At 37.5% G+C, this 23956-nt stretch overlaps 1 protein-coding gene across 1 annotated transcript in view; it reads left to right on the forward strand.

Annotated features, from left to right (window-relative positions):
* LOC131495868 (ankyrin repeat domain-containing protein 26-like) overlaps positions 1–23956 on the forward strand; it is a 253686-nt gene that overhangs the window by 175621 nt on the left and 54109 nt on the right. The window contains exons 14-16 of the mRNA XM_058701042.1: positions 10776–10946; positions 13116–13149; positions 13727–13862. Of these exons, the coding sequence (XP_058557025.1) occupies positions 10776–10946; positions 13116–13149; positions 13727–13862 (341 nt within the window). The remainder of the gene's footprint in view (positions 1–10775; positions 10947–13115; positions 13150–13726; positions 13863–23956) is intronic.

A 23956-nucleotide genomic window follows, 5' to 3' on the forward strand; every position in this document is an offset into this window, starting at 1 on the left:
AAGCAGACTCCACGTTAACAGTGCAGAGGCCAACACAGGGCTCGATCTCACGACTACAAGATCATGACCTGAACCAACATCAACAGGCAGATGCTCACCAGACTGAGCCACCTAGGTGCCCCAGAGATAGGCTAAATATCAATTCATTAATAAGGAAGTAAAGTTTCACTTCTATAAAGTAATGGGGCATGTGACCATTTAAAAAAATGAATTTAGGGGCGCCTGAGTGGCTCAGTGGGTTAAGTGGCCGACTTCGGCTCAGGTCATGATCTCGCGGTCCGAGAGTTAAAGCCCCGCGTCGGGCTCTGTGCTGACAGCTCAGAGCCTGGAACCTGTTTCAGATTCTGTGTCTTCCTCTCTCTGACCCTCCCCCGTTCATGCTCTGTCTCTCTCTGTCTCAAAAATAAATAAACGATAAAAAAAATAAAAAATAAAAAATGATTTTAGGTCTATGTGTACTGATGGTTTAACAAAGTATATTTAAAGCATTTGGTTTGGTTTGGTGTCATGTCTTATGCACATTTTGTTAGAATACTTTTAATATCTACTGAATTGCAAACAGAAGTTCCCTGCTACACTGGCAGTCTACCAACAAAATTCCTAGTTATTAGATTTTTGGTTTTGTTTCCCAGTGCATGAGTGCTCCAACGTCGGACCCTCAACTTAATCTGAATATTGTCAAGAGGATTCATGTGGCAACATGTCTCATATTCTATATAAACATTTCATGACCCCTGTGCTATAAACCAAGATGCTGGTAATGCAATGAATCATTTTTATAAAGGTACCTTGCTTGAATGCCATTATCCTGCCTTTGTAGAGAATATATTTCAACATGAACCACACCAAATTTTTCAACAGTACCTTCATGTTATACCATTTGTGACAATTCAGTTTACAAAGTAGGACTATTTTCTGCATTCACAACCCCTTTTCTTCTGTGTATAAAATTTTAATATGAATAATTACTTTGGATAGTGTAAAATATCCTAGAGTTGGGTGACTTTTTAAAAATGTTTGTTTATTTTGAGAGAGAGAGATAGAGCGAGCATGAACACATGAGTGGGGGACGAGCAAAGAGAGAGGGAGAGAGAGAATCCCAAGGAGGCTCCATGCTGTCAGTACAGAACTCGATGCTAGAGAACATAGAGATCATGACCTGAGCCAAAATCAAAGGATGGATGTTTCGTGGATTGGGCCACCCAGGTGCCCTTAGAGTTCAATAATTTTTATCAAGCATGAAATTCTGCCCTTGAAACTTAGTTTTTCTGTGGTCTTTCTAAGCATGAGAAAAATGGTAATCAGCTTATATAATATCATATATCTAGAAAATTTTTAAGGAGTCTTCTCAGTGTATAATTTTGTGAGTTATTTAGTACCTTGGTCTGGTATTTCAAAAAAGCAAAAAAAAAAAAAAAAACAAACAAACAAACAAACAAAAAAAAAAAACTACTGTTACATATATGCAATTTTTAAGACTTCCAAATATTACAAAAATACTACCTAATCATTATGTAACAATTGAAAACTACAGCAACAATAGAAAATTAGATCAACCATGACCATTCCGCTTAGCTACGAAATCCTTCAAGAGCCTTCTTCACTCTTTGATCCTGATTTCCCTCCCTCCCATCCACTCTTGAATTCATTGTAGCAATTTTCCCTCTCATTCCTCCAGAATTGTTTTTTCAAGGTTACCACCGATTTTCACTTTAATAAATCTAAACATAATTTCATACATCTCATTTTACTTAACCTTTCAGCAATATTTGACCCAATGGAAAACTCTCTCCTCCAAAATTCTGTCTCCATGTTGCTTGTAGGATATCACTCACTCACCTGATTTTCCCGCTGCCTTTCTAGTCTGTACACCTCAGCCTGATTTGCTTGTTTCTCCTCGTCCCCCACCTTTTAACCCATTGATGTCTTCCAGGAATTTGCCTTTGATTTTCCTTCTCTTGACTTTTACTATCTTGTATATTCTAATGATCCTCAAGTTTATATCTCCATCCCGGATCTCTCTCCATAATTCCAGGCCCGCATATCAAACTGCCTACTTGATATCTTTTTCTGGATAGCTATTGCAAACTTAACATGTCCCAAATTGAACTCCTGATATTCCTTCTTAATATTTGCCTTTCATGTCTTTCCTAATTGAGTTAATAACAGTTCTATGAGTTGCTCTGCTAAAAAACTTGGTGTCATCTTTGACTCCTGTCTTTTTTTCTTTTCCTTTCACTTTTTCCTTCTATTTTCTTTTTCTTTTTCATACACATCACATCTCATCTGTCAGCAAATCTTGTCACGTCTTCCTTCAAATATATCCAGAATCCAAACACATCTTCCATGACCAATAGACTGTCATCTGTGGTTTATATTGGTGTAATAGGTAACTAAATGGTCTTCTTGTTTGTTTGTTTCTTCCTCTTGTTTTTCCGATTTCTGTTAATTCTAAACACATTGGATCTAGTAAAACATAAGTCGGATTGTGTCCTTCCTCTGCTCCAAGCCGAATTGCCTCCCATTTCACTCAGAGTACATGCCCAAACTCTTCCTAATGCCGACAAGGCCTGTATATGATCAGGTGTCTCCTTCTCTCTCTCTGATTTGAACTCTTTTCTACCCCTTTCATTCTGTCCAGCCATACTGATTTCTCACTACTCTTTAAGTACTTTGGACATACTTCTGTACTTGCTGTTAACTCTGTCTGGAATGCTTTCCCTCAGATACCTCATGGCTTGATTTTTCCTTTGTTGTTTGTTTTTTCTTTCAGGTTTTTGCTTAAAAGTCACTTTCTCAGCACGGCCTTTCTTGGCCATCCTGACTAGTACTTCAACTACCCTTTTCCCTATAACACATCAAAATGTGATTTCTCTGCTTTCGTTTTTCTCCTCTAATACTGTATATTTTGCCTGTGTAGCTTATTGTTATTGTATGTGTACTTCACTCATGAGTAGGATTGTTATCTGTTCATTGCCATGTCCCCAATGCCTAGAAAATGTTCTAGTCTATATAGTACTTATTCAATAATGTTTACTGAGTGAACGGAGTTTAACTTGTGTGTAATTTTTTTAACCTAATACTAGTCCCCACTTTGACAAAGTTTGGCGTGGGTTCATTCTGACAACTAAACCTGCCAGTTATATACAGTTTTTGGATTTTGGGGGACCCAATATTGTGTTTACTTGCTACTTATTCTTTTAGTTGTATTTATGTTAGTTTTCATTATGGTGAAATGTATCAAAGGAATAGCAAACTTCCTTTATATTTATTAAGGAAACTAAAATATGGTGGCAATTTTTTATAGGACTTTAAAAATTCTTGCCAAAGGATTATGAACCCTCAATATCTGAAATAAAAAGATGAAGTTGGAATTGATCACTTCCAAATAAGAGCGAGCTATGCTGGTTAGGTGTAGTCTTTTCTAACAGAGCAGTCTGCTATTCTTATACAGGGTTTGGGGAAGAGTGGAGTTTAAGGATTGGGGAACTTTCAGAAAATTAAATGGTTTGTCATCATCTGAAGCACCATGCTTATTTGGGTGAGACTGTTGTGGATTGGTTGGCACGCTGAAGCATGTGTATTGGAGTGATTTTTGTCCTTTATTCGCTGTCTTTCAGAAGGAAGGAGCTGAAATGGATTGGTTGGCGAGTAGGGCTGGTGCACATTGATTAACACATTTAAAACTGATTCTGGTGGCTTCTTGTTACCACAGCTACGTGTTAGGGTTTCTTTTTGTTTTGTTTTGTTTTGTTTTTTCTAAGTTTGAGGTGGCTTTCACCAGATGTTTTCTACTTAAAGGTTGCTTCTATTGACTGGGTTCAAAATGAAAGCTATTTCAAATTCTATAATTACAGATTCATTTTTGAAGTTTGAGTCAAGAGGAATTGTTTGATAATTGCTTTCAGAAAGATTCTTCTTTTCTTGGATGTTATTTCCATGAGAAAAGTTATCTGTATAACAGTTTTTTTTGAAAAAAAAAAAACAGGGGCGCCTGGGTGGCGCAGTCGGTTAAGCGTCCGACTTCAGCCAGGTCACGATCTCGCGGTCCGTGAGTTCGAGCCCCGCGTCAGGCTCTGGGCTGATGGCTCGGAGCCTGGAGCCTGTTTCCGATTCTGTGTCTCCCTCTCTCTCTGCCCCTCCCCCGTTCATGCTCTGTCTCTCTCTGTCCCAAAAATAAAATTAAAAAAAAAAAAAAAGAAAAAAAAAAAACAATTGTTAGTTTTGTTTTTGTTTTTGGTGCTCTTCGGGGCTCATGTTTAAGTCCTAAATAATCTGTGGGAAATTTCATTATTTTTTGGAAATGTACATAGCTGTATGGTAATAATATTCTGTTGCATGCATTTAGTCCATGAAAACAGAATTATAATTTTCTTTTTGGGGAATCCCCCATTTTTTTCTATTAGGATTAGATATTAGGCTAAAAGTATACAAAAGTTAACAAATCATTTTTTAAAATTTTTTTAATGTTTATTCATTTGGAGAGAGACAAAGTGAGAGTTGGGGAGGGGCAGAGAGAGGGGGAGACAAAGATTCCAAATCAGGCTCCAGACTCTGGGCTGTCAGCACACAGCCCGATGTGGGGCTCGAAGCCACAAACCCTTAGATCACAAACTGAGCCAAAGTCATACACTTAATGAACTGAGCCATCCAGGCGCCGCAAACCATTTTTTTTTAAACAAAAGCATAACTAATCCGATGATTTTTATTTTTGAGCGATAGATAATGACATATGAGTACTTTTGAATTTTTGAAGTTTTTCCAGATTTATGAGATATAAGTAACACACATCTGTGTAACTGTAAGGTGTACCTGTATTAATTTGATACACTTTTATATTGTCAAATGCTTACCACAATAGTGTTAATACTTCCATCATCTCACATAAATATCATTTCTTGTTTGTGATGATCTAGTCTTGTAGCAACTTTCCAATGATAGGATACAGTATTGTTCACTGTAATCACCATCCTGCACATTAAATCCCCAGAATTTATTAATCTTGTAACAGGTAGTTTGTACCCTTTGACCAATATCTACCCATTTCTCAAAGCCTCCTAACCCCGGCAACCACCAGTCTGTTCTGTTTTTCACGCATTTTTTTCTTAATTCCACATATAAGTCAGATCATACAGTGTTTGACTTCCTGTGTCTGACTTATTTTCACTAAGCATAAAGCCCTCAAGTTTCACTCATGCTGCCACAAATGGCAGGATTTCCTTCTTGTTTGTGGCTGAAAATATTCCATTGTAAATGTATACCATATTTTTTAATCGATGGATCCACTGATGGATGCTTAGGTTGTTTCTTGACTATTGTAAATAATGCTGCAATAAACATAGGGCTGCAGATATTTCTCCAAGGTAAGGATGTCATGTCTTTAAGATATATACCCAGAAATGGGATTATTGGCTCATATGGAGGTTCTATTTTTAGTTTGTTGAGGAGCCACCATACTGTTTTACATAGTGGCTGTCCCAATTTACAGTCCTACAGGAGTACAAGGAATTCCTTTCCTGTACATCCTTGCCAACGATATCTCTTGTCTTTTTGACAATAGCCATTTTAATAGGTCAAAGTGATATCTATATACTGCAGTTTTGATTTGCATTTTCCTGATGAATAGTGATATCGAGCACTTTCTTATATACCCTTGGCCATTTGAATATGTTTTGAGGAGAGACGTCTTTTAAGGTGCCTTGCCCAGTTTTTAATTATATTTATTTTTAGCTGTTGAATTGTACGAATTCCTTACACATTTTTAGATATTGACGTTTATCGTATTTGTAGCTTGCGAATGTTTCCATCCTTTCCATAGGTTGCCTTTCCGTCATGTTGCTTGTTTCTTTTGCTGTGCAGAAACATTGTTGATTGCATTGGTTGGTTTTGCTTTCATTGCTTGTACTTTGGATGTCCTATCCTAAATCATTGGTAAGATCTATGTCAAGGAGCCTTTATCCTATGTTTTCTTCTACGAGTTTTATGATTTAAGACTTTATATAGAAGTCTTTATTTGCGTTTGGGTTGACTTTTGTGAGTGGTGTAAGGTAGAGGCACAGTTTTATTCTTTTGCATGTTAATATCCAGTTTTCTCACCATCATGTATTGAAGAGATTACCTTTTCTCTTTTGAGTATTCTTGGGTCTCTTAACAAAGAGACTTTATGCACGGGTTTTTAGTTGACTTTATGCATGGGTTTATTTCTGGGTTCTTGATTCTGTTTCATTCATCTTTGTGTTTTGTTTTGTGTGTGTGTGTGTGTGCAACTTCATACGGTTTTTATTACCATAACTTTGTAATAGTTTGACACCAGCAAGTGTGATGCTTCCAGATTTGTTCTTCTTTCTTAGGATTGTTTTGGCTATTTGGGGTCTTTCTTGTTCCTTGCACATTTGAGGAATGCTTTTCCTATTTCTGTGAAAAACGTCATTGGAATTTTGACAAGGATTGCATTGACTCTGTAGGTGGTTTCAGGTAATGTGGATATTTAATGATACTAATTTTTCGAATCCATAAACAGCAGGGTATCTTCCCATTTGTTTGTGTCTCTGCTGTTTCTTTTACCAATGTCTTGTAGTTTTTACTGTACCTATCTTTCGGAAAGTCCTTGATTAAATTCATTCCAAAGTATTATGCTCTTTTTGATGCTTTGGGGAAGGGGATTTTTTCCTTATATTTCTTTTTCAGCTATTTCATTGTTATTGTTTAGAAATGCAACTGATCTCTTGATGCTGATTTTGTCATTTTTTTTACTACATATAATCTATTGTCAAATTGGTTTCCATACAACACCCAGTGCTCATCCCAACAGGTGACTTCTCAATGCCCATCACCCACTTTCCCCTCTCCCCCACCTCCTATCAACCCTTAGTTTATTCTCAGTGTTTACAAGTCTTATTGTTTGCCTCCCTCCCTCTCTGTAACTTTTTCCCCCGACCCCCCCACGCATGGTCTCCTGTCAAGTTTCTCAGGATCCACATGTGAGTGAAATCATATGGTATCTGTCTTTCTATGCCTGACTTATTTCACTTTGCATAATACCCTCCAGTTCCATCCACGTTGTTGCAAATGGCCAGATTTCACTCTTTCTCATTGCCAAGTATCATTCCACTGTATGTATAAACCACATCTTCTTTCTCTATTCGTCGGGTGATGGACTTTTAGGCTCTTTCCATAATTTGGCGATTGTTGAAAGTGCTACTGTATACATTGGGGTACATGTGCCCCTATGCATCAGCACTCCAGTATCCCTTGGGTAAATTCCCAGCAGTGCTATTGCTGGGTCATAGGGTTGTTCTATTTTTACTTAGTTGAGGAAGCTCCACGCTGTTTTCCAGAGTTTGCATTCCCACCAACAGTGCAAGAGGGTCCCTGTTTCTCCACATCCTCGCCAGCATCTGTAGTCTCCTGATTTTTTTCATTTTAGCCACTCTGACCAGTGTGAGGTGGTATCTCAGTGTGGTTTTGATTTGTATTTCCCTGATGAGGAGTGACGTTGAGCATCTTCCCATGTATCTGTTGTCCATCTGGATGTCTTCTTTGGAAAAGTATCTATTCATGTCTTCTGCCCATTTCTTCCCTGGATTATTTGTTTTGTGGGTGTGGAGTTTGGTGAGCTCTTTACAGGTTCTGGATATTAGCCCTTCCTTTATCCGATATGTCATTTGCAAATATCTTCTCTATTCTGTCCGTTGCCTTTCGGTTTTGTTGATTGATTCCTTTGCAGTGCAGAAGCTTTTTATCTTGACGAGGTCCCAATAGTTCATGTTTGCTTTCCATTCCCTTGCCTTTGGAGATGTGCCAAGTAGGAAATTGCTGCAGCGGAGGTCAAAGAGGTTTTTTTTCCTGCTTTCTCCTCTATGGTTTTGATGGTTTCCTGTCTCACATTCAGGTCCTTCATCCATTTTGAGTTTATTTGTGTGTATGGTGTAAGAAAAGACATCTAGTTTCATTCTTCTGCATTTGGCTGTCCAGTTCTCCCAGAAGAAAGAGACTGTCTTTTTTTCCCATGGGATACTCTTTCCTGCTTTGTCAATGAGTAGTTGGCCATACATTTGTGGGTTCACCTCTGGGGTTTCTATTCTATTCCATTGGTCTGTGTGTCTGTTTTTGTGCCAATACCATACTGTCTTGATGATCACAGCTTTGTAGTAGAGGCTAAAGAGACAGAGTGTTAACAGGGGAGGGGTAGAGAGAGAGAGACAGAGACAGAGAGAGAATCCAAAGCAGGCTCCAGACTCTGAACTGTCAGCACAGAGCCCAATAAGGCGCTTGAACCACAAACCACGAGATCATGAACTTAGCCGAAGTCAGAAGCTTAACTGACTGAGCCACCCAGGCACCCCTGCATCTTAATGTTGATTTTGTATCCTTCATCCTTGGAACAGCTTTTTGGTGGTATCTTCAGGATTTTCTATATATAAGAATATGTCATCTGCAAAAAAAGACAGTTTTATTTCTTCTTTTCTGATTTGGATGCCTTTTATTTCCTTTTCTTGCCTGACTGCTTTGGCTAGGACTTCCTCTATCCTGTTGAATAGGAGTGGCCAAGTGGGCAACTTTGCCTTGTTCTTGAACTTAGAGTAAAAACTTTCCGTTTTTTACCACTGCATATGATGTTGGCTATGGGCTTATCATATTGGGCTTCATTATGTCCAGGTGTGATAATTCAGTACCCACTTTGTTGAGAGTTTTTATCCTGAAAAGATGTTGAATTTGGTCAAATGCTTTTTCCTCCCATGCTGGGATGATGATATGACTTTTTTTTATTCTGTTAATGCGGTGTATCAAATGTATTTATTCGATTTGATTCTGAAGGATAATTTTGCTGAGCAAAGTATTCTTGATTGGTAGTCTTTTTTCTCTTAGCACTTTGAATATGTAATCCCACTGCCTCCTGGAATGTAAGGTTTCTGCTGAGAAACTGCTAATAGCCTTATGAGGGTTCACTTGTAGTCACATAGTCTTTCCTCACTCTTTTTCATTCTTTTGACTTTGTTCTCTGCTGACTGGATAATCTGAGAGTTCCTGTCTTTCAATTCACATTTTTTTTTTGCTTGACCCATTTCCTGTCAGTGATCACTCTTGCTTTTTTCATCTCCTTCATTATACTCTTCAGCTCCAGGATTTTTGTTTAGTTAGCTTTTACTATTTCCAGCTCTTTGTTAAGCTTCTCATTTTATTCATAGAGTGTTTTTCTGATTTTATTGAATTGGCTTTTTGTGTTTTTCTTGTAACTCACTGAGTTTCCTTAAAACTGCTATTTTTGAATTCTCTTTTGATTAAATTACAGGTCTCCCTGTGTTTCCGATTGATTACTGGAATATTATTGTGATCCTTTGATGGTATAATATTTCCTTGATATTTTATATTCTTTGCAGTTTTGCATTGCTGTCTTTGCATTTGAAGTAGCAGTCACCTCCTCCAATCTTTAATGACTACCTCTTCAGTGTGTCCAAACCTGATTTTTTTTGCTCCAGTGGGATGCTGGAAATTCTCTGTAGGACACCTGGTTTTCCAAAAAGGCTCTTTCATCCACGGGTGATTATCTTAGAGAGTGTTTTCTAGGGAGGGGCTCACCGATGTGGCTGAGAGGGAGGGGATGGAGGCGCTTTATGGGCTATTGCTAGGTCCACAGATTAGACTGTAGTATGTCTGCCTGTTACCTGATGCACGGGTAGGCAAGACTTGTCCTCGGTCCCTTGGAATATAGTGCTAGATCCCCACAGCTCCTGCAAAGGCAGTTTTGCCCGTGGGTGGATGAGATGCCAGTTTGTTGTAGGTGGGGAGACGCAACAACGTACATCTTGTTCAGCTATGATACTGATATCGCTCTGACATATGGGTATTTTAAAAGTAGTTTTTCCCCTAAGATATTTCCCTGATTTCTTCTTTCATGTTATATGGACCTCCTGCTACTTTAAAACTTTGTTGAAATTAAGCATTCTTATATTTAAAAGCAAAGCCCAAAATAGAGCACACATCTAGTTATTACTCCCATGTCTCAGAGTCACTGCCTTTAGGAAATGAACTCTAACTTTTTAGTGTAACCTTCAAGGTTCTTCAGAGTTTCTTTCCTGACTGATCTCTTACTACTTGCTTCCATGTATTTTATGGTTTTTTTTCCAAGTTCCTATAAGCTTATACTTTTTCCTTTCAAGGCACCTGGATGCCATCTGTGTAATCTTTGTGCTCACATTCTAATCTCTAAGAAAATGGTTTTCTCCCGTTTCTTTCCCTGGTGACCTCTGCTGTTTATTTTCCCTCTTCAGTAAAGCCTTTCTCGTCCTCACTTACAGCTTTTCACATGTCAATTCTTACAAATCACATTGTATTCTTTTTTGTTTTTTTTTTAAACGTTTTTTATTTATTTTTGGGACAGAGAGAGACAGAGCATGAACGGGGGAGGGGCAGAGAGAGAGGGAGACACAGAATCGGAAACAGGCTCCAGGCTCCGAGCCATCAGCCCAGAGCCTGACGCGGGGCTCGAACTCACGGACCGCGAGATCGTGACCTGGCTGAAGTCGGACGCTTAACCGACTGCGCCACCCAGGCGCCCCAAATCACATTGTATTCTAATTGTATATTTACCTGTGTTTGAAGCAACAGATGAGTATTTCCTTTTGTACAGTTGGTACTTCAACACTGTTCTCTGAATTAATCAAATTAAGTCAGATGGGTAAAATTCAGAACTTGATGAAAATTGTCTTTTTATTCTTTATCAGTAAAATTATTAGAAAACTTTGGCTTTTTTATGGCTTTGTTTTTTTTTTAAGGAGGGAACCTGGTTTACATATGAAGAAGTTAAAGAAAGGTGAAAATGAAAAAGGGACATCAAAAGGATCTGTGATCACACCAGTGTTGCAGAAGGCAGATTCCCTAACTGGTGGTCCACTACAAAAGAATGATGGCAGCCATTTCAGTGAAAAGGATCAGCATGAAAGCAGGTAAAATCTATAAATTCTTTATGTGCCTGTGAAGGAATTTTAGCAGTGATTACCTTTTGTGGAAATAAAATGCTGTAGTGCAGGTAGGTCCAAGCTAAAGCAAGAAATACTCAACATATCAAACACACTGCTTGAAAAGTTGTGATGAGGGTAAGTGACTTTGTCAAGGAGCAGTTTCAGTAGTCACCATGGAAGCATGGAAGATGAGTAAGTGTAAACAACTCCTTAGAGCATTTTAATTGGGAAAGGTAATAGAGAAATGGATGATAACTGAAAAAGAATGTGAATTGCAAAGGCATTTTCTTTCTCTTTTTATTTTAAGATGGGAGCTTTTAGAGTATGTATTCTGTTGGAAATGATCAATAGAGATAGACATGGTTAGTTAATTTAATATTGTTTGCATTTCGAAACATTAGGAAGTTTGTTGATTGTATTACATTATCTTTTAAAGATTATAGTAATTGTCTTTAGTACACTTATTCATGTGATTTTGTGCAAGAAGTTGGTTTATTCTGAATTGGTTCCACAATGGGGTATTCTCATACAATTGAATATGCAGATTTAAAAATATATATGTATGTATGCAAGTGTATATATATATATATATTTACATATATATATATATTTACACATATATATTTATATATATATATTTACATATATATATTTATATATATATATTTATATATATATGGCTATATAATTTCTTATATGTATGTATATGTATATTTATTATATGTATATTCTATGTATAATATATATATTATATGTATATGTATATGTATAATATATATATTATATGTATATGTATATGCATAATATACAAATTAAATGTATAATTTCTTATATATGTATATATAAGTATATGTGTATAAGTTCTATATGTATATATTTGTATACACACACACACACACACACACACCCTTATCATAAATGTATGCAAACACTGAGGCCATTCTGAATAAAACTAATCCTTCCTTGATGCTTTTAGATATGCAGTGCCTTTGATAATATCACAAATAGCTATGATTTTGTTAGGGACTTTAAAGTATCTGGTTCTATTAAGTTAATATTATTTAGGTTCTGGGGAAAGGGGAAGATTTTGTTTATTTACAATTGGAAAAGAAACTAGTAATCCATAACAGATTATTCCTTTTGGACTAGAGAGCTCTAAATTACCAAAACCATGCTTCCTGTACCAACAGTGCCATTGACACAGATTGTATGCTCAATAAGTATGTGTTGAATGTGGGAATAAACAGTGGAATGAATGAATGAATGAATGAATGAATGCCTGTTGAGGAACTTCTCTAGAAGAAGCAAATCTTTAGTTTATTGAAAGTAGATTTCCCATCTTGCCAAGTATAAAGTCTCTTAAAAAATGTGTAAGATTCAGAAATTGTTATGTATCACTATGGCGAGAAATCGAATCATAATATAGATTCATTTGCTGTCATATTAGTTAGAAACACTGGAGTATTACTTTAACCACATAGTATAAAACACATGTTTGAAGGCACATTCCTGGGTTTGAATTCAGGGTCTGTTCTTGGCCAGCGACGAGGGCTTCTTGGGCAAGTCACTTCGACTTTCTGTGCCTCATTTTCTTCCTGTGTAAAATACCTAATATAATAACCTACTTCATAGGATTGTTGTGGGGCTTCAAATACCTTGAAGACATGTAAAGGGCTCATAGTAATGCCTAGAGAGTAGCTGCATAGTGAGTCTTCAACACGTTAGTATCATGATTGTTAAAAAGGGGTTCTTTCATATAGGGAGTTAACTTGCACTTTCCAAGTAGGTTTTAGTGCCAGTAAAAGCTTATTTTTAGTAAAATGACGACAACAACACAAACAATGGTATCATTCCTATCAAATAACGCAAGTAGCATTAGGATTTTCCTTTGCTTTTGTTAGTTATTACCTAACGTTAGTACTTTGTTGTGCTTGCTTCAGCAGCACATATACGAGAACTGGATACACCTAATCCTTTGTTAATATTAGCAGTAGAATGTTTTCTATGTTGTTTAATGTTACTCTGTTGTTTAATCCCCTTTGTAGAAAATTAGATTCAAATGCAGAGATTTTATATCAGAAACAATAGGTTTAGATACGCTTTGTATTTTAAGTATTTAATATTTGCCTGAAAAGAATTGTTGGGTTTTTTCAGACCTGCAAAGAAAATTTCTAAGAAAAAGAACAAGGTAAGCAAAAGAGACAATGTAATTTTATTGTATTTATTATTTATTTTATTTTTATTTTATTATATCATTTTGATACATATTTGTTAGGAATATTGTTCAGTGGCAAAAAATTACTTTATGAAAGATGTGAAAAAATAGAAAATCTTCCTTTGTTGTAGAGACATTTGCTGTGAAAAAGTTACTTAGAAATACTAGCTATGGATAACAGTGTCTTTTTGATAAAAATCCGTTCTTTTAAAAAGTCTCTATGGTTTCGCTTTTAAATGTTCATTCACTTATTTTTAAAATGTATTTTGAGAGAGAGCACGCACAAGTGGGGGGGGGGGCTGAGAGAGAGGGGGAGAGAGAATCCCCAGCAGGCTCCATGCTGTCATTGTGGAGGTCAACGTGGGAGTCAAACTCAGGAGCCCTGAGGTCATGACCTGAGCCAAAATGGAGTCGGATGCTCAACCGACTGAGCCACTCAGGTGCCCCTGTTTTTGCTTTTATAAAAAGATGGCTATTTATCACTTCTCTACACCTAGTATATTTTATAAATATGTGGGGGACATTTTGAAATGGTATTATTCATTGGTAGGTCAAAAAGCAAATTACCTCTATGGATGACCTTGTCGACTTCATTCAGTCATCTGAAACAGCTTCAGAGCATTGTGAGTTGCCTTACTCTAAGAATTTCATGTTGCTGATTGAACAACTTGGCATGGATTGTAAAGGTAGGAAGCCTTTTTACGTATATTGCTGTAGTAATATGTGCACACCTTGCCTACTACTGCACCATAGAGCACTGCTGTATTATAGAGCTGCTCATCTCAGAAATATGTTTTATATTAAAATAAAAGGAGCACTATTGTATCCTCTCAGCCAAAGAGCCATCATTTCTACTGTACCTTTCTTAGTGGGAATGGCACATCTAATGTGTTTGTTAACTCTGCTTCTCTTCTGTGCCTTCACCCAGGTCAGGTCATTATTTTTCTCCTAGATGACTGAAATAACCTCAGGACTGTTTTCCCTGCCATTCTACCTCCCAGGACCTTGGTCTACACTGCAACCATGATTAGTATATGTTTTAAAAAATGTGTCTTTCATCATGGTACCCCCTTGCTTAAAGCATAGCTATTACTTCTCATTGCTATTAGGTTAAAGGCCACAGTCCTCTGGCTTCATCTTGTATGGTTTTACATCCTTCTTTCCGTCTGTGTCTTATCCAATGTTTTAGACGTTCTTCCTCTGAAAGAGCTTTTTGTTTCCAACAGCTTTAGTTAGGTAAACTGCACATATATGAAGTGTGTCATTTGATAGTTTTGACATATGTTTACACGTATGAAACGATAACCATAATCCAGACAGTTAACATATTCATCACCCTTAAAAATCTCATGTCCCTTTATATTCCCTTATTATGAAGCTTCCAAATTGTTTTCTAAAGGAGTAGTATGGTTTTCCATTCCCTCCAGCAGTCTGTGTCAGCACCAATTCCTACATACATATTCATGGACACTTAGTATTGTCAGCTTTTTAAATCCTAGCCATTCGGATGGATATTTAGTATATATCTCACTATGGTTTCAATATACATTTCCCTAATAACGGATGATGGTGAGCATATTTTCATGTGCTTGTTTGCCATCTGTGTATCTTCTTTGAATTGTCCAAACCTTTGGTTGTTTTAAAAATTTGTTTGTTTGTGTTCTTAGTTGTTGAGTTTTCAGAATTCTTTGTATAATCTAGACACAGTTCCTTCTTATTTTGTTTTCTTTTTCTTTGTGGTTGTTGTTGTTGTTGTTGTTGTTGTTGTTTCCACTGAGGCATTTTATTTGCACATATGTATTACATCCCTAGAAAAAGAATCCCAGGATTTCCCCTTCTGTGTGTTTTCATCTTGCTTCTTCATGGTCCATGACTGTAGCTGAGGTGGTCAGTATAATGAAACCAAACTGAGCAGATTATTCTGCCATTTTTCTGGATCTTTGCATTGTCCATCAATTCTGGGGCCAGTCACTCCATGCTTGCTTAACCTGCCTGTGAGTTTCACAACAATTTCCCCAACTCTGTGATCATCAATGATTTTAAATTCACCAGTGTAACCATGCTTCATCATCACAGTTAGAAAATGGACAATGTCTTTGGAGCATGGCCTAGTAAGAACCTGGAGTTTGCTTCTCTTTTCAGTATTGTTATGCTTTGGGGAGCATCTGCCACGACATTCACATGCATCATGATGGTGGCACAGAAAGATGGTGGAAAGAGCTAGATACAGTTCCTTTCTCACCTCTCTTTTCTTTGCAAGGTTTTTCTTCTCCCACTCTGTGACTTTTCCTTGTCTCAACAGTGTTTTTGAAGAGCAGTTTTTCTTTTTGGTGAAGTCCAGTTTACACATTCATTTTTTCTTGTATGATTGTTGCTTTGGTTTTCATATCTAAGAAATATTTGCATAGCACAAGGTCACAAAGCTTTTATCTCATGCTTTCTTTTAGAAGTTTTATAGTTTTAGGTCTTACATTTAGATCTATGACCGATTTTATATTCTTTTTTATTTGAGATACAGAGTATGGACACAAGTTCATTCTTTTGCATATGGATATCTAGTTGTTCCAGCACCACTTATTGAAAAGGCTGTGTTTTCTCCACTTTATGCCATTGTTCCTTTGTCATAATCAGTTGGCCACATATGTGAGGGTTTAAGTATGTGCTCTATTCTGTCTCATTGATCTCTTTGTCCATCTTTGTACCAATATTATGCTGTTTTAATCACTGCCAGTTTATAAGGATTTTTGAAATCAGGTAGTGTTTGTCTTCCTGCTCTGTTCTTTTCAGGGTTCTTCCACTACTCTGGATCCTTTGCATTTCCACGTGAATTTTAGATTCAGTTTGTCTGTTTCTTAAAACAAACAAACAAACAAACAAACAAAAACCAACTCTGGTGGTCTTCTGGAATTTAAGTTTAGATTATGTTGAATCTACAGATTTATTTGGGGAGAATTGACTTCTTGACAATATTGAATCTTTTAACCCCTGAACAGAGTATATATCTCTCCCTTGATATAGGCCTTTTAAAATTTTCTCAGTAATATTTTGTAGTGTTTAATGTATAGGTCTTTCTGTCTTTTATGATATTAACTGTGATTGCTTTTTATTTTCAGTGCAGTTGTAAATAATATATCTTACATTTAATTTTTTTTAATGTTTACTCTTGAGAGAGAGACAGAGCATGAGTTGGGGAGGGGCGGAGAGAGAGGTAGACAGAATCTGAAGTTGGCTCCAGGCTCCAAGCTCTCAGTACAGAGCCCGACGTGGGGCTTGAACGCACCAACGGTGAGATCATGACCTGAGCCTGAGCCCAGTGCTTAACCAACTGAGCCACCCAGATACCCCAAAATTTTAATTTTTGATTCTTTATAGCTAATATATAGAAATATAGTTGATTTTTGTGTAATGATTCTGTATCCTCCAACCTTGATCAATTTATATGTATAGATATATTTAATATTAGAGAGAGTACATGAGCAGGGGAGAGGGGCAGAGAGAGAGAGAGAGAGAGAGATCGAGAGAGAGTGAGAAAGAGACAGAGAGAGAGAGGGGGGGAGAGAGAGAGAGAGAGAGCGAGAGAGAGAGAATCTTAAGTAGTCTCCATGCTCAGTGCGAGCCTGACATCAGGCTCCATCCCATGACTCTGGGATCATAGACTGAGCTGAAATCAAGAGACAGACACTAAACCGACTGAGTCATGCATGTGCCATGATTAATTCATTTATTAATTCTAGTAGCATTTTTCTTAATGCTGTCAGATTTTCTACATAAGCAAAGGTCATAAAAATTGATTTTTAACTATTTTACTAGCAATGATAAATACTGTAGACTTGTAGCCAATACATTCTCTGTCACAACTAATCAGCTTTTCCATTGTACTATAAGAGCAGCCAATAGATACTGCATAAATTAATGGACATGGCTGTATTTTGATAAAATTTAATTTACCGAAACAAGTAACGTGGCCCATAGGCTGGAGTTTGCCAACTTCTATTTTGAGACCGTGTGATTGCTAATAGAGACAGTTTCACTTCATTTTCTATCTGGATGTCCTTTGTTGCTTTATCTTGTTTGATTGCATTGGCTAGAACTGCTAGTATAGTGCTGAACAAAAGAAGTCATTCAGTGAATGTCATTCCTGTCTTCTTCCTGATCTTATAGGAAATGCATTCAGTTTTTCACCATTATATATAACGTTAGCTGTAGAGTTATCAAGACTTGTTTTGTTTTGTTTTGTTTTAAATCATATTGAAGTTCCCTTGTATTCCAGGATTGCCGAAAGTTTTTATCTGGAATGGATGTTGAATTTTGACAAGGAACATATTTTATCTACGGAGATAGATACGGTTTTTGAATCTTAAACCAACTCTGCGTTTCTGGGATAAACCCCATTTGGTAACAACAAATTATCCCTTAGTGTATTGTTAGATTACCCCACACACACACACACATTGCTGTAGTTTAATTAATTAATTAATTAATGAAATATAATTTATTGTCAAGTTAGCTAACGTACAGTGTATACATCGTGCTCTTGGCTTTGGGAGTATATTCCCATGATTCATTACTTACATACCACACCCAGTGCTCATCCCAACAAGTGCCCTCCTCAGTGCCCATCACCTACTCTCCCCTTTCCCCCACCCCTCCATGAACCTTCAGTTTGTTCTCTGTATTTAAGAGTTTCTTATGGTTTGCCTCCCTCTCTGTTTGAAACTATTTTCCCCCTTCTATTCCCCCATGTTCTTCTGTTAAGTTTCTCAAAATCCACATATGAGTGAAAACATATGATATCTGTTTTTCTCTGACTGACTTATTTCACTTCACATAGTACCCTCCAGTTCCATCCATGTTGTTGCAAATGGCACGATTTCTTTCTTTCTCATTGCCAAGTAATATCCATTGTATATATAAACCACATCTTCTTTACCCATTCATCAGTTGATGGACATTTGGGTTCTTTCCATAATTTGGTGATTGTTGATAGTATAAACGTTGGGGCACATTTGCCCCTATGAATCAGCACTCCTGTATCCCTCGGATATATGCCTAGTAGTGCAATTGCAGGGTTGTAAGGTAATTCTATTTTTAATTTTTTGAGGAACCTCCACACTGTTTTCTGGAGCAGCGGCATCAACCATGCATTCCCACCGACAGTGCAAGAGAATTCCCATTTCTGCACATCCTCACCAATGTCTGTTGTTTCCTCAGTTGTTAATTTTATCTACCCTGACCGGTGTGAGGTGGTATCTCAATGTGGTTTTGATTTGTATTTCCCTGATGATGAGCGACGTTGAACATCCTTTCATGTGCCTGTTGGACATCTGGATGTCTTCTTTGGAAAAGTGTCTATTCATGTCTTCTGCCCATTTCTTCCCTGGATTATTTGTTTTTCGGTGTTGAGTTTGGCCAATTCTTTCTAGAGTATGGGTACTAATCCTTTACCTGATATGTCATGTGCAGATATCTTCTCCCATTCCGTTGGTGCCTTTTAATTTTGTGGATTGTTTCCTTTGAAGTGCAGAAGCTTTCTACCTTGATGAGGTCCCAAGAGTCCAGTTTTGCTTTTATGTCCCTTGCCTTCAGAGATGTGTTGAGAAGAAGTTGCTGTAGCCAAGGTCAAAGAGGTTGTGGCCTGTGTTCTCCTCTAGGGTTTTGATGGTTTCCTCTCTCACATTGAGGTCTTTCATCCATTTTGAGTTTATGCACGGTGTAAGAAACTGGTCCTGTTTCATTCTTCCGCATGTTGCTGTCCAGCACTCCCAGCACCATTTGCTAAAGAGCCTATCTTTTTTTTTTTTTTTTTTTTTTTAATTTAAAGGAGGATACCTTTGTTTATTGAAGAGTCAAATATGCACTTGGAGCAACTGAATCAAAACATGAAAGTAAAGGTTAAAAATCAGACATTGGTAATATATTAAGCATTTTTTTTTTAGTTTTCTTTTTTAATTTTATTTTTTCATATATGAAATTTACTGTCAAATTGGTTTCCATACAACACCCAGTGCTCATCCCAAAAGGTGCCCTCCTCAATACCCATCACCCACCCTGCCCTCCCTCCCACCCCCCATCAACCCTCAGTTTGTTCTCAGTTTTTAACAGTCTCTTATGCTTTGGCTCTCTCCCACTCTAACCTTAAAGAGCCTATCTTTTTTCCATTGGATACTCTTTTCTGCTTTGCCAAGGTTTAGTTGGCCATACATTTGTGGGTCCATTTCTGGATTCTCTATTCTATGCCATTCGCCTTTGCGTCTCTTTTTGTGCCGATAGTATACTCCCTTGATGATCGCAGCTTTGTAGTAGAGGCTAACGTCTGGTATTGTGATGCCTCCAGCTTTGGTTTTCTTTTTCAACATTACTTTGGCTATCTGGGATCTTTTGTGGTTCCATACAAATTGTAGGATTGTTTGTTCTAGCTCTGAGAAGAATGCTGGTGCAACGTTGATTGGGATTGCACTGAATGTGTAGATTGCTTTGGGTCGTTATCGACATATTTACAATATTTCTTCTTCCAGTCCATGAGCATAGAATGTTTTTCCATTTCTTTGTGTCTTCTTTAATTTCTTTGATATGTTTTCTATAGTTTTCAGGATACAAATCTCTTATAGCTTTGGTTAGGTTGATTCCTAGGTATCTTATGGTTCTTGGTGTAATTGTAAATGAGCTCAGTTTCTTGATTTCTCTTTCTGTGGCTTCATTATTGGTATATAGAAGTGCAATCAATTTCTGTGTGTTGATTTTGTATCCTGTGACTTTTCTGAATTCATGTATCAGTTGGAGCAGCTTTTTGGTGGAGTCTTTTAGGTATTCCATGTAGAGTATCATGCCATCTATGAAAAGTGGAAGTTTAACTTCTTCTTTGCCAATTTGGATGTGTTTTATTTCATTTTGTTGTATGATTGCTGAGGCTAGGCCTTCCAACAGTATGTTCAACAACACTGGTGAGAGTGGACGTCCCTTTTGTGTTCCTTATCTTCGGCGGGCAGGGTAGAGGGGAAGTTCTCTGTTTCTCCCCATTGAGGATATTCGCAGCAGGCTTCTCATATATGGCTTTTATGATGTTAAGGTATGTTCCTTGTATCCCAACTTTCTTGAGGGTTTCTTATTAACAAAGGATGCTGTATTCAGTCAAATGTTTTTCTGTATTTATTGACAGGATCATATGAATGATCGTATCCTTTCTCCTATTAAGGTGATGTATCATTTTGATTGATTTGCGAATATTGAACCAGCCCTGTAGCCCAGGAATGAATCCCACTTGATCATGGTGAAGAATTCTTTCATATACTGCCGAATTGGATTTGCTAGTATCTTGTTAAGAATTTTGGCATCCATGTTCATCAGGAATATTGGCCTGTCATTCTCCTTCTTAGTGGGGTCTCTATCTGTGTTGGGAATCAAGGCAATGCTAGCTTCATAGAAAGAGTCCGGAAGCTTTTCTTCCATTTCTTTGTTCAACAGCTGGAAAAGAATCGGTATTAACTCTGCTTTAAATGTCTGGTAGAATTCCCCTGGGAAGACTTCTGGTCCAGGACTCATATTTGTTGGGAGATTTTTGATAACTGATTGAATTTCTTTGCTGGTTATGGGTCTGTTCAAATTTTCTATTTCTTCCCATTTAAGTTTGGGTAATGTGTGGTTGTCTAGGTTTGTGTCCATTTCTTCCAGGTTGTCCAGTTTGTTGGCATATACATTTTCGTAGTATTCTCTAATAGTTGTATTTCTGTGGTGTTGATTGTGACCTCTCCTTTTTCATTCGTGATTTTATCTATTCGGATTCTCTTTTCTTTTTGAGAAAGCTGGCTAGGGGGTTATCAAGTTTATTTATTCTTTAAAAAAAACAGCTCTTAGATTCATTGATCTGTTCTACTTTTTTTTTTTTTTTGCAGGTTTTTCTTTTGGATTCTATAGTGTTTATATATGCTCTAATCTTTATTATTTCTTCTAATGGCTGTAGGGTTTCTTTGCTGTTCTTCTACTTTCTTTAGGTGTGAGGTTCGATTTTGTATTTCGGGTTGTTCTTATTTCTTGAGAAAGGCCTGGATGGCGATGTGTTTTCCTTTTAGGGCTGCCTTTGCTGCATCCCGAAGGGGTTGGACTGTCATGTTTTCATTTTCATTTGCCCGTATATATATTTTTTAATTTTGCCTTTCATCGTCTGGTTGACCCATTCTTTCTCCAGTAGGATGTTCTTCAACCTCCATGCATTTAGAGGCTTCCCAAACTTTTTCTTTTGTTTGATTTCAAGTTTCATAGTGTTGTGATCTGAAAATACGCATGGTATGATCTCAGTTCTTTTATATTTATGGAGGGCTGTTTTGTGACCCACTGTGTGATCTGTTTTGGAGAAGGTTCCACGTGCACTTGAGAAGAATGTGTATTCTGCTACTGTTGGATGAAAAGTTCTGAATAGATCTGTCAAATCCATCTGGTCCAGCGTATCATTCAGGGCCTTTGTTTCTTTACTGATTTTGTGCCTAGGTGATCTGTCCATTGTTGTTAGGGAGTATTTAAGTCACCTACAATCTCCATATGATTATCAATAAGATTGCTTCGGTTTGTGATTAATCAATGTATGTATTTGGGGGCTCTCAAGTTGGGAGCACCAACATTTACAATTGTTAGCTCTTCTTGATGGATAGATCCCTAAATTATGATATAATCCCCTTCGCCATCTCTTGTTAGAGTCTTTGGTTTAAAATCTCATTTGTCTGATCTAAGTATGGCTACCCCAGCTTTCTTTTGACTTCCAGTAGCATAATACATGGTACTCTATCCCCTAACCTTCAATCTAATGGTGTCCTCCTGTGTCAAATAAGTCTCTTGTAGACAGCATATAGATGGATTTTGTTTGTTTTTTAATCCATTCAGATACCCTATGTGTTTTGATAAGGGCATCTAGTCCCTTCACATTCAGAGTGATTATTTAAAGATATGGATTTCATGACATTGTGTTGTCTGGAGTTTTCATGCTTGTGGTGATGTTTCTGGTCCTTTGTAGCCTTGACAACATTCCACTCACAGAGTCTCTGATCTCCTGCAGGGCTGGTTTAGTGGTCATGAGCTCTTGTAGTTTTTGGTTTTCTGGGAAAGCCTATCTCTCCTTCTATTCTGAATGACATCCTTGCTGGAGAAAGGATTCTTAGCTGCATATTTTCCTATTCAGCACTTGGACTTTTTTCCTACCGTCACCTCCTGGCCTGCCAAGTTTCAGCGGGCAGGTCTGCTACTACCCATAAGTGTCTACCCTTGTAGGTTAAGGCCCGTTTGTCCCTTGCTGCTTTCAGAATTCTCTTTTCTCTTTGTAACTTGCCAGTTTCACTATGATATGCTGTGGAGAAGACCTATTCTTGTTGAATCTGAAGGGAGTTGTCTGTGCCTTCTGGATTTGGATGTCTGCTTCCTTCTCCAGATTAGGGAAGTTCTCACCTATAATTTGTTCAAGTAAACCATCTGCCCTTTTCTCTCTCTCTCTCTCTCTCTCTCTCTCTCTCTCTCTCTTACGCTGGAACTCTTATGATCTGGATATTATTAAATTTCATTGAATCACTTAGTTTTCTAATACTCCCCTCATGGTCTAATATTTTCTTATCACCCCTTTTCTTGTCTTCGTCATTTTCCATACTTTCATCTTCTATGTCACTTATTCTCCCCTCTGTTTCCTCCATCTTTGCTGTTACTGCATCTAGTTTATTTTGCATCTTATTTACAGTATTTCTTAATTGCTGTGACTATTTCTTAGTTCCTTGATCCCTGCAGCAATAGATTCTCTGCTGTCTTCTATGCTTTTTTGTAAGCTCAGCTGTTAATCTTAAAACTATTATTCTAAATTCTTGAACCATACATTGTTTATATCTGTTTTGAGCAATTCTCTAGCTCTAATTTCTTCCTGGAGTTTCTTTTGAGGAGAATTCTTCCATTTCTTCAGTGTTCGGTACTTTATGTGTTTTCCTAGTTGTCATGTGTCCTGCACCTGTGAGCACTACTATTTTTAAAAGGGGTCATATACTATCCAGGGCCTGGCCCTTCAACAGGTATCTTTGGAGTGTGTTTCATGCTCTCTGTTTTTGTGACTCTGGTTGCTTTATTTCCCTACTCATATTGGTGGGTTGGCCATTCCAGCAGGTGTGCTTAGATTTGTTCATAATGTAACCTTGGAAAAGAATTTAAACACGGGGGGTGGTGATGGAAGATGCCTTATCTCATACAAAGGGAGAAATGACAGGGGCAAAGGAAAAGAGAAGAAGACAAAAAATTGACCAGGCAGGGGAGAGAGAGAGAGAGAGAGAGAGAGAGAGAGAGAGGAAGGAAAATAAGAAGGAGATACAGAAGAGGTGCAGAAAGAATAGATTAAAAATCTCCCTGACCTGGCAAGTTGTCCCCATGGGCCCCTGGAGATGTTTGTGTCACTCTGTAGCCCGGATTCCTAGATTTCCACATCTTCTTGCCTCACTGCTGTGTTTGAGGGATGTGGTCATTTCAGGTCCCCCTACTTCTCTGCCCTGTTGACACACCCCCCTCTTTAATGTAGTGTTAGACTTGATTTGTGGATGGTTTCTTCAGAAATTGGACTCCCATGCTTATGACAGAATTTTCTTTCTTATAGTATCTTTGTCTAGTTTTGGTCTCAGGTAATGCTAGCCTTATAGAATGAGGTGACAAATATTTCTCCTCTCCATTCTGGGGGGAGACTTTGTGTAGAATAGATAACATTTCTTCCTAAAGTGTTGGATGAATTTACTAGTGTAGCCCCTTGGCTCTGGAATTGCTTTCTGTGGAA

The sequence above is a fragment of the Neofelis nebulosa genome, chromosome 15 (genome assembly GCF_028018385.1).
Source record: "Neofelis nebulosa isolate mNeoNeb1 chromosome 15, mNeoNeb1.pri, whole genome shotgun sequence".
NCBI lineage: Eukaryota > Metazoa > Chordata > Mammalia > Carnivora > Felidae > Neofelis > Neofelis nebulosa.